The sequence below is a fragment of the Grammomys surdaster genome, unplaced genomic scaffold (genome assembly GCF_004785775.1).
Source record: "Grammomys surdaster isolate TR1022 unplaced genomic scaffold, NIH_TR_1.0 125581, whole genome shotgun sequence".
Lineage (NCBI taxonomy): Eukaryota > Metazoa > Chordata > Mammalia > Rodentia > Muridae > Grammomys > Grammomys surdaster.
This window is the reverse complement of record NW_021620427.1, coordinates 359,015-371,950: the sequence shown is the minus strand read 5'-3', so window position 1 is coordinate 371,950 and position 12,936 is coordinate 359,015. Positions and strand designations below refer to the sequence as shown.

At 38.4% G+C, this 12,936-nt stretch overlaps 1 protein-coding gene across 1 annotated transcript in view; it reads right to left on the bottom strand.

Annotated features, from left to right (window-relative positions):
• Tmprss11f (transmembrane serine protease 11F) overlaps window positions 1-10,192 on the bottom strand; it is a 33,188-nt gene extending 22,996 nt beyond the window's left edge. Inside the window, exons 1-4 of the mRNA XM_028786787.1 lie at window positions 10,149-10,192; window positions 8,136-8,195; window positions 7,975-8,081; window positions 806-924 (exon numbers count right to left, since the gene is read on the bottom strand). Of these exons, the coding sequence (XP_028642620.1) occupies window positions 806-924; window positions 7,975-8,081; window positions 8,136-8,195; window positions 10,149-10,192 (330 nt within the window). The remainder of the gene's footprint in view (window positions 1-805; window positions 925-7,974; window positions 8,082-8,135; window positions 8,196-10,148) is intronic.
• Between the last annotated feature and the right edge of the window lie 2,744 nt (window positions 10,193-12,936).

The window sequence follows — 12,936 nt, the reverse complement described above, 5'->3', positions numbered from 1 at the left end:
TTTCTTTCTTTCTTTCTTTCTTTCTTTCTTTCTTTCTTTCTTTCTTTTGGCTTTTAAAACCATTAAAGAAAAATTCTATTGCTTTAAACCCACTAGTTTTGTAGTAATTTTTATGGGAGTCCTAGAAATCTAATGTAACAAGGACAAACACATGCTGTTTAGTTATATAGTAGTACAGCAGATGCTACTGACAGAGTGAACAGTACTTCATCGACAGAAGAGGCCACACACCCCAGTCAATATGTTCAAACTTGAATTGAGGTGGAACTGGCCTGACAGATGAGCATGGGAGGGACCACTGTCCATTGTGGCGCTAAGAACACTGCCTTTTATAGTAAGGAGGAAGTAAATTTAATTCCTAAATTCAAACAGACATGTGAGTCAGTTCCACATACCATACAGCTTAAATGCAAAAGGCAAAAGCACAGTTTTAAAGGTCAATGATACAGAACTGAAAGTGATTTCTCATGCTGATGTCAATAACATTTTAAAGCTTAGATCACCTGTCCATGTGAATACAGAATAACAATAATTAAAAGCAAAGAACAAATGGAAAAAGATTATTTTCAATGTATATTACTAATATAGGTTTATATATAAATGTGCAAAATCATTAATGAACATCAATGGAAGAGGAATACACACAGCAAATAAGTATTGTAAAAGTTAATAAACAGGGAAATGAGAATTAAATCTTCAATGAGATATAGACTGCCAGCATAGCAAATTTGAATAGTCGAATTGCTACATTTTTGAGACGGTTGTAAGACACTTGTAAATCAGCATTTCCTATTGAGTTGCTTACCATTCTCTCTATTTGATGACTTCTTTCTATAAAGTCTCTTGATGATCTGGTTCCATAAGTTTCTTTGTATTTGATGTTTGTGACTTGAAAAGAGGCGAGAAAATAAAACGACTTGTCGTCTGTAAAGCAAGAATGAAAGATCCTTGGGTTACTAGGTTCTTTGCTCCAATCACTGCTAAATCTGCTTCTACCTAGAAAAAAGTTACTATACAACTAAACAAGGAGTCCATTTTGTAATCTCATATTGCAGTCAGCCAACGAGAAAATTCGGTTCCCAAAGAGCACTGACTGATAACTCCTCTTGTAGATGCATATCATAACTTTTCTACAGTTAGTCTGGAAACATATAATTAAAAGTCAATATCAAATGAAGTCCCAAAAGTCATATGTTTTATTCCCTCTGATACTACTATCATAAGTTTATCACACACTGGGTTTGGATGACATAATTGCCCAAGTTTTAAAAAAACGTATCTTCATAAATCCCACTATCAACAGTGATGGAGTCTATGCACATGTCATTGAGAGCAAAATCTACAACCTTCTTATGAGTATTGCTTCCACTTCTCCCATTTTCCTCAAATATATTTTCTAGATATAAATCAAGTCTGCCTACAGCTGACTTTAAGACAAATTTGGCAATATCACTTGCCAATCTGAAGCTTTTTCAGTTTCCCATTACAATGGGAAGTAGTCCCAACTCTTTTCCTTTGACACATCACAGTCTACATTCGTAATTTGCCAGTAATTCTTTGTCTAGTGTTGCCAATAGGGTACAACTATCCCTTGGAATGTTGTAGAGGTAAATATGATTGTAATAGAGACATAAATCTTTATAAACACTCTTTAAGACATTCTACATTGTATAACAATATATAATGTATATACTATATATACATATATTCATATATACACATATGTTGTATAGTATACACATATACTACACTGATCCTGAGCTTGTCTGTACATATTCTGGTAATTTCAGCAATGAGGAAGTTGGACGTTAAAAGGACTTTATCCACGCTAGTGGGCCTGAGATTAAAACCATGACACATCTGTCTCTATATCTTATCAGAAAATACAACTACATCCATGGAAGCAGAGTTGGTCCTGCACAGTGAGAAAACAAGTGGGCTATCCCAAAGCAGATGAACTAGTTATAGCTTCAAGAAACTAAGTTTTAAAATGGTTTCAAAAATTGGGTTTCACAAAAATGCAATTTTATAAACAACATCCTTTATATTTTAATGTAACATTAAGATTCAAGAGTTCTCCCCCACCTTGGGACACCTTGTTAGCTTTTTGGTGTCAGTGGTTGGTAGCATGATTATCCTGTACTTTATGGCTAATATCCACTTACAAGAGGGTGAATGGAGGGAGAAGACTGGGTCATGGAGGGGTGTGAGGAGGAGACAGGGGGTGTGGGGGAACAGGAAGAAGAGAGAGTACTGGGAGATACAACTGGATGGGGGTGCATCTCTGAGATGAGCTAGAAAATCCCAGGAATCTATAAGGGTTGCCCAAAAACTTCTAGCAATGAGGGATACGGAGCCTGAACCAGCCATCTCCTATAACCAGACAAGGTTTCCAATGGAGGGATGAGGACACCTATTGTCTCAGACAGGGTTTCTATTCCTGCACAAAACACCATGACCAAAAAGCAAGTTGGGGAGGAAAGGGTTTATTTAGCTTACACTTCCTCATTGTTGTTCATCACCAAAGGAAGTCAGGACTGGAACTCACACAGGGCAGGAACCTGGAGGCAGGAACTGATGCGGAGGCCAAGAAGGGGTGCTGCTTACTTGATTGCTTCCCTTGGCTTGTTCAGCTAGCTAGCTTTCTTTCTTTCTTTCTTTCTTTCTTTCTTTCTTTCTTTCTTTCTTTCTTTCTTTCTTTCTTTCTCTCTCTTCCTTCCTTCCTTTCTTTCTTTCTTTCTTTCTTTCTTTCTTTCTTTCTTTCTTTCTTTCTTTCTATTGTGTATTTTACATACATTTCAGATGTTATCCCCTTACCCCATTTCCTCCCCTACCCAGAAACCCCCTATCCCATCCCCCCTCCTCCTGCTTATATGAGGATATGCTCCCACCCTTCCACCCACTCCCACCTCCCCACCCTCAAATTCCCCCACACTGGGGTGTCCAGCCTGCATGGTACCAAGGATCTCCTCTCCCACCTATGCCCAACAAGACCATCCTCCCCTACATATACAGCTGGAGCCATGGGTCCCTCCCCATTTGCTCCTAGGCTGGTAGTTTAAACCCTGGGAGCTCTAGTTGGTTGGTATTGTTGCTCTCCCCATGGAGCCACAAACCGCTTCAGCTCCTTCAGTCTTCTCTCTAATTCTTCCATTGGGAACCCCATGATCTCTTCAATGGTTAGCTGTGAGCATCTGCCTTTGTATATGTCAGGCTCTGGTAGACCTCTAAGGAGACAGCTGCATGCTAACAGGAGCCTGATATAGCTTGTTTCTTATAGAATCCAGGACTACCAGCCCAGGGATGGCACCACCCACAATGGGCTGGGCCCTCCCCCCTTAATCACTAATTGAGAAAACATCTTACAGCTGGATCTCATGGAGGCATTTCCCCAAGGGAGGCTCCTTTCTCTGTGATAACTCCCACTTGTGTCAAGTTGAGACACAAAACCAGCCAGTACACCAATCCAGCCATAAAAACCTTAGACTCACAATTTGTCCTGCCTACAAGATGTACAGGGGTAGAAGATGGAACAGAATTTGAGGGAAGGGCCAACCAATAACTGACCCAGATTGAGGACAATGCCATGAGAGGGAGCCCAGCCCTAACACTATTGATGATATTCTGCTGTACTTGCAGACAGGAGCCCAGCACAATTATCTTCAGTGAGGCTTCACTTAGCAACAGATGGAAACTGATGCCCACAGACAAACATTAAGTGGAGCTTGGGGAATCTTATTGAAAAGGGAAAAGAAGGATTGAATGCGCCAGAGAGGTCAAGGACACCATAAGAAAAACAAAAAAACAAAAAACAAAAAACAAAAACCTACAGAATCAACTAACCTGGGCCCAAAGGGGCTCATGGAGACTGAACTGCCATCCAGAGAGCATGAATGAGATAGACCTAGGCTCTACTGCATATATGTAACAGTAGTGCAGCTGAATCTTCATGTGGGATGCCTAAAGCAGGCGGAGGGGCTGTCTCTGGCTACATTGCCTGACTTTGGATCCCTTTCCCCTAAATGGCCTACCTTGTCTAGTCTTAATAGAAGAAGATGTACCTAGTCTTATTGCAACTTGATAGGCCAAGGTTGGTTGATATCCATGGGAGGTCTCCCTTTTCTACAGAGGATAGGATGGGTAGAGAGGAAAAAGGATATGAGAGGGAGGGACTGGAAGGAGAGGAGGGAGAGGAAGCAATGATCAGGGGATAAAGTAAATAAATATCTTAATTAATAAAAATGTGATGTTAAACAAACCCAAATAAAGAAGCTTAGAAAAAATTATGTAACATTACATAACAGCTCCACTTTCACCCCATAACGAGACAAACTAATTACTACAAAATTGTCCTAAAATTTTAACTATATAACATTTTGAAAATCATCTAGTGTATAATCGCAATAAGTTAAAAACAACAATTAAAAAGTAACATACCCACCCCAAAAAACAGATCAGACAATATTCAAACTCAATGTTTGAACTTTCAGTTCATTGTATAAATCATATGATATGCTAGTGACTAAATACTCCGTGAACTTTTTGACTGACAGAAAGTCTTTCCAGAATGCAACTGGTAATGGACATATATTTACAAAGCAAGGAAGGAAGAAAGGAAGGAAGAAAGGAAGGAAGGAAGGAAGGAAGGAAGGAAGGGAGGGAGGGAGGGAGGGAGGAAGGAAGGAAGGAAGGAAGACAAAATGATTCAATAAGAAAATGAGATAACCCAAGTGAGGATGCTTCAGTCCCACTTGGGAGGGAGAAGAAATCAATCACTGGAGACAGATGGAGGGAGACCAGGGTAGAAGAGGGGAGGGGGGGAACATGACCAGGTATGGTGGGGGAACAGGAGAGAAGCCCTGAGGGCTAGCAGAATGAAGGGAAATATGCAACCTCAGGGGTGGGGGTGGGGGGGTAGGGAGACCCTCTGGAAAGTATCAGAGACCTGGGAGGTAAGAGACTCTCAGAACTCAAAGGTGAACCTTAGATGAAGTGCCTAACGGTGGAGAGAGAACTCAAAGAGTCCACCTCCAATAGAAAGACAGGGCATCAAATGGAAGGATGGTGTTGCCATTACACAGTCAGAACCTCGACCCAGAATTGTTCCTGTCTGAAAGAATTGCAGAGAAAAAAAATGGAGAAAAGATTGAGGGAAAGACGGTCCAGTGACCGGCCCAACTTGGGATCCATCTCAAGGAGAGGCTCCAAGACCTGACACTATTGGTGGTCCTATGGTGTGCTTCCGGCATGGCTGTACTCTGAGAGGCCCAACAAACAGCTAACTGAGACAGATGTAGATACTTACACTCAACCAATGGACTGAAATTGAGGACCTCTGTATTTGGATTAGGGAAAGACTGGAAGAAGGTGAGGAGGAGGACAACCCCATAGGAAGACCAGCAGTTTTAACTAACCTAGAACCCCCTGCCTACCCAGATCTCTCAGACAGTGAGCCACCAATCACAGGATACAGTAACTTGTCTAAACCCCCACCAACACACACACACAGAGACACACACACATACAAAGCAGAGAACTGCTCGGTTTGGGCTCAGAGTGAAAAGATGTTCCTAACCCTTGAGAGAGTTGAAGCCCCAGGGAATAGGGAGGCCTGGGGGATAGGGAGGTGACCTTAATACTCTCATGTAATTAAAATGGTATAAAAGCAAAAGGGAAGAGGGGTGATGGGATAGGGGGTTTGTAGGGAGGGAAAATGAGAGAAGGAAATGGCATCTGAAATGTAAAATAATAAAATATCCAATAAAAGAAAAAAATTTAAAAAATAAAAGTGATAGAAAGAAAAAACAAAAGCTATAACAAAATAAAAATAAAGAAAGAAAATGAGATAAAATTTTTAAACAGACACTTAAGAATAGGAAACATAAATGACCTACTGTCCTCAACAGTTCTCAACATCCTTACTGACCATGCAAATGCAATTCAAATTAAAATGGCAATGCTGGTGCTACCTGAACCAAATTAACTATTATGAAAAGGCATGAAAACGCTACTGCTGCTGATGGCTTGTGACAATGATAATAGACATGCAGAAGAAATAAAGATAAGCAGCTAATTTGAAAAAAAGAAGAAGATGAGTCTCCATAGCCCAGGGTTTATACAGATAGAGAATTTTACATCTTCATGTCTCCTAGGCAAACCCTTGTCTAGTTCACATGTATACTAAAATACATGTATACAATACATAGCAACTGATAATCTTTTAATATCTACAAACTCCAGTAATCCCTATGTCCACAAATACGTGAAAAAGCAAGTAAATTAAATACATAAATATAAGGCAATACAAATTTGTTTTTATATAGTTCTGGAAGTCTCATGCCAGTTGGTAGGTTTAAGATCTCCATGTAGTGGAGTTTGGTCCTTCTGGGAAAACCTGTGCCTTGTCATTTCCTAGAGTGACCTCATCCTTTGTTCCTGTCACCTGACACATTCCCCCATTCTTTTTCAGTGCCTTCTCTCCTTCAACCTCCCCCCCCCATTTCTTAAAGGGATCCTTGCAATTGTGTTTAGGGGCCATAGAGAAAACTCATACTAATTTCCCCATCTCAACATTATTAGTGATGACCAGCAGGTCTCTTCTGCTGTGTAACATCACAAACTCTGAAGATTTGGGTGTGGACCTCTTTGGACGAACACCTTTCCCAACCATTATAATAGTTTATTTAAAATGCTTCTAGATATTATTTTTATTACCCCTTCCCTGCTTCTTCCTTGAACACCTGCACCAATGGAATGTGTAGGTTCTTTTGTATTTACTTGCTGTCTTTAAGATATAGTCTAATTGTACAGCACATGCTGACTGGGAATTTGGTGTGTGGTCCAGGTTAGCTTTGTGAGTCTTCTGAATCAGCCTTCCGGATTCTGAAACTATAGGCGTAGGAAGGTATTTTAAACATAAACATACTTTACTAACCTTTAGCGCACAATGCCAACAAGAAGGATAAAATAGAAGGTGATTTGATTTGGGTGTGTCAAAGAAGTAAATATTAATGAGCCAATAAAATAGCTGGGAATTTTGGATATTTTTCATTTTCTTTATAGATTGTTCAGTTGTCATATTATTGTTATGACTGGTGGGAGTCCTTAAATGTTTTTTTAATTACACTTATTTATGTTTACAAATATGCAAAGACAAAAGACACTGGACATAGCTGTGTGTATTTGACTTCTCTGTAACACTAAACATTTTTGCATACAGATAGAAATTAGTTCTGAGGTTTATGTTCCCACCAGTCATGAAATAATTTAATTTTTCTACAGATAAAATGCTGGCTTTGATTTTTTAAAGATTTTATGGGTAACTTCCTTCTCATCCCTTCCTTTCCCCCCTTTCTTTTCTGTTCTTCTAACCCTCCTCTCTCCCCCAGCCCACCCCTAACTCTCTGTCTCTCTCTTTATCTCTTTGTCTCTCTATATATTTCTTTGAGGCATTGGGGATTTGAATCCTCATCCTAAGACCTGCCAGGCAATTGTTCTTGTACTAAACAACAAACACCCTCAGCATTCTTTACTTCTTAAGCTTTGAGGCAGGTTGCCTTTTTGACCAGACTGACTTTGATCTCACACTATAACCCAGAAGGTCTTGTACTTGTCACTTTCCTGCTTTGGTCTTCTGAATATCTGGGATACTAGCTAGCTCCACTGAGTCAGCTATCAAAAGCTTGTAGGTGTGGTTTATTAATATATTGATTCTGAGAAGGGCAAGCAAGCACATAACTTGATATTATTTGTTATATATATATTCTTTGTGTCTCATTTACATGTGCCTACCAGTGTGGTGCCAATTTAAAATTTTATTATTTAGAAATGTGTAATGCAAGCTTTCTGTTCTGAGCACAGAAACTATTCTTTTATGTCGCTAAAATATTATATTTACCATTTAATGTCATCAAAATGTCAAATTTCAAGCAACACAGTGCACTTATACAATAGAAACGTGTCCTGGATACTAACCTTCAACAACGAAATGAGTGACAATGCCAATTGAGATTCCTATGATTGCCACAATTGCCAATGTGAACAGAGCTAGTCGTATAGGGTCCCAAAATTGTTGTTGTCTTCTTCGTATAGGGTCCCAAAATTGTTCTTGTCTTCTTCGTGTAGGGTCCCAAAACTGTTCTTGTCCTCTTTGATATTCAATTTGTGGGTATTCAGTTTCTGAAAATTCAACTGGTCTGTAATAACAGAACAAAATATAACAACAATTCAATAGATTCAATCATGTATGTTTCTGACCTTTGCTCCTTTGCCAAATAATTTTGTATGGCTAAGTCACACTGGGTTACTTGACTCTCAACAAAAACACTGTGTAGTGTGCAGCTATATCTTATAAAAGATAACATTTAATCGGGGCTGGCTTACTGGTTCAGTCCATTATCATCATTCCAGGCAGCTAGGAGGATGGTCTCCCAGCCCATCCCCATAGTAACACACTTCCTCCAACAAGGCCACACCTACTCTAACAAAGCCACACCTACTCTAACAAAGCCATACCTACGCTAACAAGGCCACACCTCCTAATAGTCTCATTCCCAGGGCAAAACATATTCAAATCACCATACTAGTAAACTTTCATTCCTCAAAATTTTAATAAGGTAGCCTAAACTAGGCACACCAGCACATTTCTTTAATCCCAGAACTCTCAAGGCATTGTCAGGGATCAACTTATAGGTTGGGACATCTGTGACTTGAAGGCAGCTTTGCCTACATAGCAAGTTCCAAGTTCAGTCAGGCTATGTAGTGAGTACCTGCCTCAATAAAGAGTGAAGAAACACTTACAAAAAAAAAATAATGTAAACTTTGTAATAAAAATCTCCTCTCAGATCCCTCCAAAGATTAGTTGCTACTTACATAAACTTTTTAAATTATGCTACAACTACTTGTTTCCATGTCTTTCTCCTCTATTAAAGTACAAGTATCCTCAAGGCAGAGTACATATCAAAACCTGGAAGTTGGTCTTTTCCTGTCTGACTTCAGAACAAGATGTTGAACTCTCAGCCCATCCAGCAACATACCTGCCAGCCTGCCTGCTTGCTGTCATGCTTCCTGCCATGATGATAATGGACTGAACCCCAGAACTAGTAAGCCAGCCCCAATTAAATGTTATCTTTTATAAGAGTTGTCTTGGTCACGGTGTCTCCTTACAGCAATGGAAACTGTAAAGCGAGTAGATGTAAAAGAAAGAAAGAAAAAAGAAGGAAAAAAAGAGAAAGAGAGAAAGAAATAGAGAAAGAAGAGAAGAAAGAAAGAAAGAAAGAAAGAAAGAAAGAAAGAAGGAAGGAAGGAAGAAGAGAATGTGAAGAAGAGAAACTAAAAGGTGAGATTCTAGAAAGCACTCTCTACTAATAATTAGTATCAGAATTAAAAATATAGATACAATTGGACTTTTGCACTAAAGAAGGCATGGACTATGAAGTGTATGCAGACAGGGAGCCCTTTCCAATACTACAGTACTAAAGGAGGACACAGTAGAATAGGTTGCAGTAAACTCATGAATATTTATAATGCCAAGGAGAGGTGAAAATTTTCCCACAGGAGCTAGGCAGCCAGAATTTTAATCAGGTCATGAATACAGGATAAATCACACAGGTATGAGTAGGAATGGGGATTAGGCAAGACATGGACAGGTATGTCAGGAGAGAGGTCACGTTGAAGATCCAAGAGCAAGATGCCATATGCCTGGATTGAGGTTGCAGCGTGGGATGAAAAGAAAAACATAAATCCAGCTCTAATCCTTGAGCCTCACTGAGTGATCAGTTGGGTGTGGGACAAAGAAATGATTGGCAGCTCACTTGTGTGGATGTCCAGGCAAATTCTTGTCCTTCTAGGAAAGGGGAGGACAATTAAGGGAAAAGAAAGTGCTTCCAATTAGGTATCAATGAAACTACCACATGGCTGAGGCTGAGGCAGCTGGAAACAACACATGCCTTTATTTTTCTTGTGTCACCAAAGCCTTTTTATATGATTCCAATGGAAGCAATTCTTACAGTTGAAGCTCATGTAGTGTACACCACCCAGAAGAAAAAGTCCCATGTTTCCATGAGCACTGCTTTTCTTCTCACCCAAACTAAACTTATTTCCAAAGACTATGACAGTAAGTATTCTTGATTATTTACTTTGTGTATTACCTAGTATTGTCGTTCATTTGTAGTTTTAATCCCCCTCTCTCCATGTTGCCTTGATTTCATTCCTACAGCTTGACCCTTTCAAAAATCATGAATGAGAATCAAATTTTACCAAATCTAGTGTGATGATAGATAAATATCACAAGATAATATGCACCATGAAAAGGAGATGTCTCCTTCTTCTTCTTCTTCTTCTTCTTCTTCTTCTTCCTCTTCCTCTTCCTCTTCCTCTTCCTCTTCCTCCTCCTCCTCCTCCTCCTCCTCCTCCTCCTCCTCTTCTTCCTCTTCTCCTCCTCCTCTTCTTCCTCTTCTCCTCCTCCTCCTCTTCTTCTTCTTCTTCTTCTTCTTCTTCTTCTTCTTCTTCTTCTTCTTCTTCTTCTTCTTCTTCTTTTTCTTCTTCTTCTTTTTCTTCTTCTTCTTCTTCTTCTTCTTCTTCTTCTTCTTCTTCTTCTTCTTCTTCTTCTTCTTCTTCTTCTATCACAGCCGTATTTAATTTTCAAACAAGATTCTTCTATCTTCAACTACTTATTTTCAATCTGATAAGACCCCTGATAATTTCTATCTCATGAGACTTGAAGTTTTGGCTAAGATGTCTGTACTGTGAAGTACAACCTGCAGCAACAGCAGGCAGATACAACCTAATCAGTTTACAAGTAATGTTCATCGTCTTATGGTTTTGATATGAATTTCTCCTCAAGTGGTCCACGTGCTGAAGACTTGACCCCCAGATGGTGGTGTTGAGAGATAAATGAACCAAGAAAATGTTAAGTTATCAGTGGGATAAAGTTTTAATGACTTCCCATTGTATAATTCATTAGGGAATGGGACTGGTCAGAGGAAGTAAATCAATGGAGGTGGGGGTATGTACTTAAGGGTATGTATTTACTTGAAGGGCCTATCCTGTCCCTGGCCACTTTCTGATTGTTTTCTGGAGTCCATGGCGTAAAAAAAAAAAAAAGTTTTGCCATGCCATTCAGCCACAATCCTCATGATCACCACATTCTAAGATAAAAGAGGAACAAGTCTACTATGGATAGACACCTCTGAAACCATGAGTCAATGGAAGTCTTTCTTCCTATGAGTTGGCTGCTCCATGCATTTTATCATGTAGACAAAAACTAGAATATTCCAAGTAAGGAAAAAGTTCATAAAAATCCAGCAAAGTATTCAGAATCCTATAAATTACTGTGTTGGGTACGCGGCTGTTACATATTTGAGGTGACCATAATAGGAAAAAACCTTATTCAAAACATTCACAAGTATGTAATATACTTTGTTAATTTGTCTACTTTATATTATTTTTAATTTACTGTTTGCTGTCTTTGTACAAGTTCCTGCTGTACTGTCTAGACTGTCCTAGAACTCAATATAGAGCCCAAACTAGCCTTAAGCTTATGAAAACTGTCCTGTTTTAGGCTCCCAAGTTTGACTATTACAGACATGAGCCACTACTCCCATCAGCTGAGTAAGATAATTTATTGGTTAGTAGTCCTTCTAGGTAGTCAATGACTAGGCTGTTTTGCCTCATGGCACTTAATTTTTTTCTGGTCTTCATGTGTTCTCTGTATTAATCCTCTGTCAGATGTCTAAGAAGCAAAAGTTTTGTTTCATGTGTTATGTGCATTCTATGCATACAAATAGTTCAAGTTTTTATAAAGATCATCTTATTTTGATGTTATTTAAATCCCTAGGGCCTTTCAATATTTCTATTAGTTCTCTAGACATGAGCATGAGATTCACATATAAGAGCTTGATGCAAATAGAAAAACCTTATGATTTTTATAGTACTCTTTGTTAGCCCTGCTTTAAGGAAAAGAATTAAGTATGTTTGTTCTCTAGCTTTCTTAGGGAACATACTGTTTGGTTTTCTTTTATTTTCTTTATGTTAAAGTTAAATGGAGACAAAAACTAGGAATTATATAAATTGATAGAGAAGGAAACACTGCACTATTTGAACCGTCTAGGGGGTGTTAAATGTAAAAGAGTATCTTCCCAATTGGCCTTTGTGTTAAATGTAAAAGAGTATCTTCCCAATTGGCCTTTTTATTATTCACTTTTCAAAATATTTTATATTTTAATTAAATTTTTAACTGAATAGAATTACACCACTTTACCCCTAATCTTTCTTTCTTCCAGCTCTTCCCAGCTGTTTTGCCTCTAACGTTTTCTATGCTCTCAAACTGATAACCTCATTTTATTTGATTATTATTGTTGAATATACACATATATATATGCAAATATATAAATTTATATGCAAATATGTAAAATCTTTACACAATAGCAACAAGCAGGAGCACTGAGTTTATTTCTCCTTTGCTACGATAATTTCCCTAGTTAATTTTAGACATTTTTTCAATGTTTTGTTATGTTTATGATTTCATCTTTTAATGTAATTCTTCAGATGACTCAAGAGGTAAAGGGAAGACTATTATCATATTTTGTTCAATGTAATCTGTATGTTGGTATAATAATTTTCAGAGTTGATCACTTAAGTTACTTTTATTTTCAGCTAATGTTAAATTATTGGTTTGAATTTATTAAATAAAGAATGCACATCAGAGAAAAACATCTGTTACTTTTTACTGCCCAATTCTCATTCTAGTTTAGCTGACTCTATTGCTCAGTCTCTCTGTAAATCTAAAATAAAATCTTGATTGTGGTGAAGGTAATCAGTGTCGAACACTTAAAATTAAAAATAAGTCTTCTTAGTTTACAAACTCGGGTTTTTATTCTGGCTTTATCTGTTCAAACTTTAATTTGGCAAGTAAAAAGCCAGCTTTGTGACCTTTAA